Raw genomic sequence first — 8,505 nt, forward strand, 5'->3', positions numbered from 1 at the left:
ATGAGAGGACAAGAAATTTTTAAAACTAATTTAAATATTAAAAAATTGCAATCACCTTACTCCAATATGGATTCACTAAGAATAAGTCATACTAGACTAATCTCAATTCATTTTTTTGGGCAGTATTATTAGATGAGTATATTAGGGAAACACCAAAGACAAAGGATTTCAACAAAGTATTTTGACAGTTTCTCAAAATATCCTTGTGAACAAGATGGATAAGTAATTGTACTGATGAGTGCTTTCACAACTACCTGAATAGCTGGGCCCCAAGAGTGTTGATCAATGCCAATCTAGAAGGTGGTCTAAAGTACAGTGCTATAGGGATCTGTTCATGGTCATGTTCTATTCAATGTTTTCCATGCCTGAATGAAAACTTATCAAATTTGCAAATGAAACAAAGCTTGAAGCAATAGATAACAGATAACAAAGCAGATGACAGAATCAGGATCCAAAAGGGCAGTATACATAGAAATAAGACTGACTCCAAAGTCAGAGAACCTCAAAATGAAATCTTGGCTATGTTATTCAGTCTTCCTTATACAATTTAAAAATATTTTCAAATGCACACAAATACAATGTGCTGTTTATAGCAAACGTGCTGTAGTATTGTTGCAAATAAGAGAATAAACTCCTCAGCTCTTAAGAGATACTTTTCATAACAAGACACAATTGGCCTTTAGGTTTCTAGATTATAATGCCACCAAAACTATTTTTTACATTTACTTTCATACTTTCTCATGGAGGGTGGCGCTCAGCTAAGCTCAAAAGTATGCTAAGCATAGAAAATTATTGGGAACTACTAGCCCAGTCTATACTTCTAAACTCATGTATAAACCCTGATTCTTAATAGATGAATTCAACCCCTTTTGAAAGGATCTGGCAGAAAAGTTGATTTTACAAAGGAAATCTGGAAAGATTCTACAACTTCCCTCAGAATTCATTTTAGCGTCAACAGTCTTTCTTTTATCTAAACTCTCCTTGCTACAATAACATTTTATTTTATGACATCCTCCAGTGATCATCTTTCACATACTTACTGGTCATTCCTCAAGGGATTATTAACCCAAGCACAAGTAAAGTGCTGTAGTCTATGCCAAAATATGTCTTGTGAAGTAAAGCTTACATCAGAAAACTTTAGTGACTACATCAAATTCCTAAAAAGCATAAGGAGCAATAGCTTGACATACTTCAGAAAGAGAATATGGCAAAAAAAAATTTATGTAAAGAGGTGCTTTTCTATGAATTTTTCATACTCCCAATTTGTATTATAGTCCTTTGTGTACATGTGCTCTCTTTCTTGCTAGATTGTAAGCTCCTTTATAGGCAGGGGTCCTGTCTTTATAATCTCAAACACACTGTAACATGAACATGTTAAATGAAGGGCTTTAATATATGTTTATTGAATTGAGCCACATCACAATAGCATTTTATCAAAGAGCATCTTCTCCAAGCACAGTCAACAATTTGTACTAACACATTCCTTAGATGTTTTATTTTACCTAAAATTACTTCAGTTATCCCTAGGTTGTTCTTTAGTCAATTATCTTTTCAACACATAATGCAGAAAAATTGCTGTATAAAAATCAGATAAAAATGAGACATAGCTTTCAAAAGCTCGCTATGAAAAATAAGTTGGAATACATCTTCTCCTTGGTAAGATGAGCAACAAGAGACATAAACAGTCCGACACCCATCCTATCAGTGAGCTGATTAACAAAGGTTCAGTGGACTTATTTAACATTAAAATGTGGTGATCAATTCAAAGGTATGGATTTGATATTTTATCCTTAACAGTCACTATAGTATACAAAAGTATCCTCTACTAACATTTGACTAATGTCTAAATCATACAGCAGCATAAAATACTTGTTGCCTTTTTGTTATCTACACCTCATTTTGTGTCCTTGTGCCATATATTTCTCAATATTCTTCTAGATTTGCATTATAAATATCATATAAAAATGTCCCAAGCTGAGAAATGCAGGAAGTTTAACAAAACTAACATGCTAGCAGTTAACAGCATCTTGCACACAGTAGGTACTTGCTGAATTAAATTCTTTAGTCTTTAAATGTTTACTTACTGTTGATAAGAGGTTACTGATAAAAAGCACAACTCATTTTTCATCACAGAAATTAACTTTTACAAGACATTAAAATTAGAAAATTGTGGAGTACAAAGTTCATTGAAAAGTCAAATTTTCCAAATACTCACAACAGGCTTTGCTAAAACATGACAAATATCCTACAGTTGTTGAAAGTAGTGCAAGAGATTAACTGGTCTGCCCCATAGGCCTTAAGGTAGGTAAGATAGCATCCCCTACAGATACAGCAACTGAATTTCAAGGTTAAATTTTTAGAGCTCAAAGATACCTAAAGGATCATTAAGTACAATTTCTTTATTTTACAAATGATGAAACTGAAGCCTAGAGAGGCAAAATAACTTGCCCACTATATACAATCATTTAATAAGAATCATGACAATTTTTCGCTATTTCAGAGCAAATACAAATGTAGAAAGGGAATGCAATTTGATATATGTTACTTTCAAGTAGAATTATTATATGAGCTGTTTAGAGCAGTTCTCTGAATTAGTGTTTTTTTAATCAAATAAACAACAGACATAACCATTATACGTTACAATCATACCCCTACCAATCATACAGGAATAGATAGGTAGGGTTGTGACTTTTGTCATAGAAACCACTTCATATTCAAATGTGACCCTAAGAACTTTGGTATATGACAACACCATGAACAGCATACACAAAGAACAAATATAAATTATTGATAGCATAGATGAGTCAGGAAACCCGCTTATAGAGAAGAAAAGGTGTTAGGAAAATCCCATTTTGAGTATTTTTGTTTGCTCCTTTTATGATAAGGAGTCAATCACTTCCCTATTTTAAAAGTCAGTACTCATGTTTTATAAAAATTCTTATCGTCTCACAAACATAAATATTCATCTGTTTCAAAAGAACATAGACTTACACAAAACTTACCTGAAGTGTCATTAATTACAGAAACAACTGACTTGGTAACTACTGCTAACAGACTTTTTATAAAAACAATCGGTTCCAAAACAGGATTAGGAAAAAGGTAAATAATTTTGGGGACTAAATCAGGAGTTCCTAGAAAGGAGTGGGAGTCTAGATAAATTTCAAGGAATTTGTAAACTTGAATGAGATTTTTTTTTTTTTAAATCACATCTTTATTTTCATTAACTCAAGGGTAAGTCAACCTGGGGTGCATGAACTTTCTTGTTTTCCAAAATATTTCAATAACTGCATTTTCAACATGATTAGTTTAATGCACTGGGAAATGATCTACGAAGGATCCACAGGCTTCACCAGATTGCCAAAGGGTCCATGACCCCTCACCAAATAGATCAAGAACTCCTGCACTTTCCTAAATTTAGCATTTCCTTTTATTATGAATGTAGGCATCTAGTACCCATGACTTTGTCACCAAGAGAAATCACAGACATTTTCATATCACGATACAGCTGTTGCCAAGATCTCAAATATCAATTACGCACCTCACTAATCCGAAATTATATTTTCACGCCTTAAAAGTACCTTCAAGCAACCATCTCCTAATACGTAAAATGAGATCCTAACAGCATAAGCCAAACAATCAAAAGTGTCAAAAAGCTTTAACCGTAAAACATCTGACATGGGTCCCTAACAAATACCCAAAGGCTGCTCCAAAGGGCTGGCAGAAGAATTCCAGGAATCAAAGGCTTTCCAAGTTGGAAGGGAAGCAAAGGTTGAGATTAGGAAATGGGGCCTTTCGCTATCATCTGGTCCAGTTCTCTCGTCTTACAGTCCAGGAAACTAAGGCTCCAGAGAAGAAGAGAGCTACATAGACGTGGAATTTATCTCAATCACGATCTGCCAAGCCAGGGATCCCTTAAGTTTTGCAGACTGTGAAACCCTCTCTCGCTCCTCCTTGGTGGGGCTAGCGTTCCTACAGGGCTAAAAGGGAGTAACTTAAGGAACCCCCACCTCACCCAGACTCCAATTAGAAAAGCTGAAAGGCGGCACGTGTCGCCAGCCGGGGCAGGTGGGTGGCAGCCTCGCAATCCCGGGGGGAGAGGAGCGTGGAGACGGGAGACCCCGGCGCACTCCTGTCCTCCTCCTACCACATTCCTAGCCAAGGGAGACACGTACAAACAGGGATCTCGAGAAGAGTGGAAAGGAGAGGAAGGTGCGCAAGGAAGCATCTCCCGACTGGTGTGTGTGGGTAGGGAGAGCTAGGTTCTGGGGGCCTCGGATCCGCGGGAGGGGCGGACACTTGGAGCGCCTTCCCCCGCCGCTCCAAGGGAGCCACGTTCCCTATCCCCCACCCCCAGAGTACGCGCGGGCGCCGCGGCTGGAAATGTCCCTTTCGCCTCCCCTTAGGCGTCTCCCGCCTTCCCTCCAGCTCAGGCCTTCCTCCCTCCCTCCGTCTCTCACCCTGGTGATTGAACAGTCTCCATATCCTGGTGAAGAGGATTCCCATCCTCAAAGCAGCAGCCCCCGCCCCGGCCACCCAGGCCGCCTCCCCTCCCCCGGCTCAGTACCCGACGGCCAAGGGGAACGAGGAAGAAAAGGAGGAAGACAAGCCAGAGACCCCACGGCCTCGGCGGCTACCGCTCTTGCCACCGGCCCGCTCTACGAGAGCCGGAGGGAGGCCGAAGGCCAGGCTCTGCGCATGAGGCCCCGCCGCCGCTGCCGCTGCCGCCGCGGCGCGCTCCGGGCTCGCGGACATCGCCGCCTTGTCGGGAAGGAGCCTTACCGGCCACCGTCACCCCCTCCCTGCCTCCCCCCCCACCTCCAAGGCTGGTCTCCGCGACGGCGGCAGCGGCAAGGGGCCACAGAGCGTGGGCGGAGAGGGGCGGAGCGCAGCCGTGAGAGCGGGCTGAAGTGGGCGGGGTGTGAGGGAGTTTGGGAGGACGCGTGCGCGGTGGGCGGGGCGAAAGGAAGGGAAAGGTAGAAGGGACTCCCCAGGAGTAGGTCATTTGCATAACGCCTGCCCGGCTGGGAGGTCAGGTGGCCGGGGAGGAGCCAGCGCTGCTGAGGTCCCAGGGCTGGGGCGTTGAGTCGGACCCCGCCTTCCACGCCTTCGGAATTTGGACGAGTTCTGGCTGCTCCTTCCCCCTACACAACCCCTGCAGGGTTTTTTACTCCTAAAATCACTTTGGAGTAGCCTTGGGACTCCCCCCCCCCCGCCCCGCTCCGCCCCACTTTCGCTCCGGTGCGCAGCAGCTCCAGGTGAGACGATGCACTCCCGAGGTCACCTTGCCTAAGCCCTGGCCCCGCGGCAGGGACGGCCGGAGCGCCTCCCGGCCAGTGGTCATCCAGCCTCTGCCTCAACCCAGGGGAGAGGCCGCCTGGCAGGGTGGAAAGTGCTACCCTTGCAACTAGAAGACATTTTGAAAAACAACCAACCACCACCAATACAACCCCCAAAAGATTATGATGAAGTCCAGTTCTGAAGACCGGTTTTGGTCCGTAGCTAACCCTGGACCACGCCTGCGGAATCCACGCTCGGACTTGTACCCGGCTTTGAATGCGGCCGCTGCCTAGCCAGTGTGTTGGGCTTCCGGTTAAGAATCGCCTTCCACTGTTGTAGTTCATGTAAGCTCCAAAGCTTCCGAACTTTTTCTGAGGGAGTCCCTCGGCCACCTCTTCACCTTTGAAATCTTCACCATTTAGATCTTTCACTCTATATTGGCACTGGTGTCTGTTCTTACTGTTTCTGTTTCCACTCGCTTATCCCCTGTTGTTCGTTCTCCTTTCTTTAGGAATTTACTACCTGGACTCTATGGTATAAAGTCTGTGCTTATATTTGGGGACTTAAATTTGTTTATTGCAGACCTCTAAATATTTTCAAATACCCTTGGTTCATCAACCTCAACTCCCATGACTTGCACCTTTGCTTCACATGAGTAAACTGAACTTTCAACCACACATAGGGTTGGTTAATTATATTTGTAATTTTATCATTACTCGTAAGTGTACTACTTCCACAATCCATAACTTTGAAGTTCTATTATCTGACTATAACATTCCATCTTTTCAGCTCTTCATGTACCTTATCCTTCCCAAACATATCTTCATTTTCACCAAAGTCTTGCCACCTGGGTCCTGCTTTCCTCTGGGCCCTTATATTTACAAAGTTCAACTCTGTAATGTCCTCTATATTTGAGCCTTTTGCTCTTGCCCTGTTTGCTCATTCCTTTCCAAAATCCCAATCCTTCGTTATTCTCACCAACCTTTTTCTCTGCTTCTACTCATATTTTGCTTGTTAAACACCGTGGAGCAATCTGGCTACCTGGGACCACTACAGATTTTTATTATGTAACCTTAACATGGCCGTTGCTGTGTTATGCCAATCTTTTTACTCTTCCCTGACTGAACCGCTATTTCATTTAAAACAGCATCTGTTTCAAACCTCCACTTTTTGCAGACTACTCTTTTACCACTTCCTCCTGAAAAATTCATTTCATACTTGACTGAGAAGAGTGAAGCCATCCATCTTGAGTTCCTCCCCAGTACTATTCTTCAGATCACCTCAGTATCACCCCCTATTAAATCAATAATCAAACATTCATTAAGTGTTTACTCTGTGCCAGATACTGTTATAGGCGCTGGGGATAAAGACTTTAAAAATGAAACTCTTTAATTTCAAAAGATTCACATTCTGTTATAGTAAACAATATGTGCACACCTGGACACATACACTGCTGTCCTTAATCTCAGTACTACCTATACTGTATAATATATACATGCATGCATACATATGTGTGTATATATATATATATACACGTTAGTATACTGCCCTTTATCATGGAGATGGGAAATGGAGTGCAATATTGATAAAGGAAGAAGGTCAGTTTGACTGGACCATAGAATATGGAAAGGGGAGCAATATATTATGAGACTGGAAAGATACATTGGAGGCAGGGTGTGAAGCACTTTTAAAGATAAACAGGAGTTTATATTTTACCTTAGAAGCAACAGTGAGGAGCTCTGGAGTTTATTGAGTATAGTAATATAAACTGTGTATATATATATATATATATATATATATATATATATATATATATACACCGTGTTTCCCTGATAATAAGACACTGTCTTATTAATTTTTTTGGACAGAAAAACACCAGAGGGCTTATTTTCAGGGGAGGGCTTATTTTAATGAACATTGACAGCAATTTTAATAAACAGGTAAATGTGAACAAAAAAATGTACCTTTATTCAATAATGAATTCAATAAAGAACAGGATGATGCGCTCACTGCTGCAGCTCTGATTGGATGCAGCTCGGAGCGTGGCGTGCGTTTCACGGGAGGGGGGGGGACGGTGCATACAGAGGGTACCCTAATGTAGCAATCTCAATAGGGCTTATTTTCGGGATAGGTCTTATTATCGGGGAAACACAGTATATATATAAACTTACTACCTGGACTCTATGCTATAAAATGCATAGCATTTTAACATTTTATCCCCAGCGCCTATAACAGTATCTGGTACAGAGTAAACACTTAATGAATGTTTGATTATTGATTTAATAGGGGGTGATACTGAGGTGATCTGAAGAGTAGTACTGGGGAGGAACTCAAGATGGATGGCTTCACTCTTCTCAGTCAAGTATGAAGTGAATTTCTTTTCAGAGGAGGAAGTGGTAAAAGAGTAGTCTGCAAAAAGTGGAGGTTTGAAACAGATGCTGTTTTAAATGAAATAGCGGTTCAGTCAGGGAAGAGTAAAAAGATTGGCATAACACAGCAATGACCACGTTAAACTTACATAATATAAATCTGTAGTGGTCCCAGGTAGCAAGATTGCTCCTGTTTAACAAGCATTTTGCCCTCAATCCTATTTCCTTCTATTTCTTTTGGAGGCTTATCCCACCTTAAATCATCCCATGTCTCCTAATTTTCAGTGTTTATTCAGTGGCTCTTTACTGCCTACAAATGTGCTCAGATATTCTAGTCCTTAAAAACCTTTCTATGATCTTACCATCTCCTCAAGCTCCAAGAGAATGTTATGTACAATCATTGGCTTTAGTTTCTCATTTCCAACTCACTTCTTTTCCACTTGCTAGTTCACTTCTGTCAGTCAATGAAAAAATATTTATTAAGCATCTCTGTATATCAAGTACTGTGTTACAAATACAAAGAATAAAATAATCCTACTTTCAAGCTTATAAGGAGGTTTCTGTTAAGGAGACATACACATATGTAAGTATATATAGAATAAATATATACAAAATTAATACATGGAGTTAAATACAAAGGAGTTTGAATCAAACTACTCTTTCTGAAGTCACCCTTCTTTATGGGTAAATCCAATGGCTTTATTCAATCTTCATCCTTCCTGACCTCTCTTTAGTGTTTGTCACTATTGATTATTCCTCCTCCTGGACATTCTCTCCTCCCTGGGCTTCTGTGATACTACTCTCATTTTTCTCCTGTCTCTCTGATTGGTGCTTCTCAGTTTCCCAGGATTGCCATTCA

At 41.2% G+C, this 8,505-nt stretch overlaps 1 protein-coding gene across 5 annotated transcripts in view; it reads right to left on the reverse strand.

Annotated features, from left to right (window-relative positions):
* The window catches only part of ARL5A (ARF like GTPase 5A), a 32,293-nt gene extending 26,462 nt beyond the window's left edge, over nt 1-5,831 (reverse strand). For 3 of the 5 annotated variants that reach the window (XR_011166858.1, XM_069080834.1, XM_069080833.1), the window contains exon 1: nt 4,816-5,831. Coding sequence is in view for 4 of the 5 variants with exons in the window: in XM_069080834.1 (XP_068936935.1) it covers nt 4,816-5,008 (193 nt within the window). In the remaining variant the exon portion in view is untranslated. Of the gene's footprint in view, nt 1-4,457; nt 4,734-4,815 lie in introns of those variants that run through there. The other 2 variants (XM_069080832.1, XM_069080835.1) reach the window with 2 other exon arrangements.
* Between the last annotated feature and the right edge of the window lie 2,674 nt (nt 5,832-8,505).

This window comes from Petaurus breviceps, unplaced genomic scaffold (genome assembly GCF_028583685.1).
Source record: "Petaurus breviceps papuanus isolate PSGF00001 unplaced genomic scaffold, PetGlider_PUasm1.0 91133, whole genome shotgun sequence".
Classification (NCBI taxonomy): domain Eukaryota; kingdom Metazoa; phylum Chordata; class Mammalia; order Diprotodontia; family Petauridae; genus Petaurus; species Petaurus breviceps.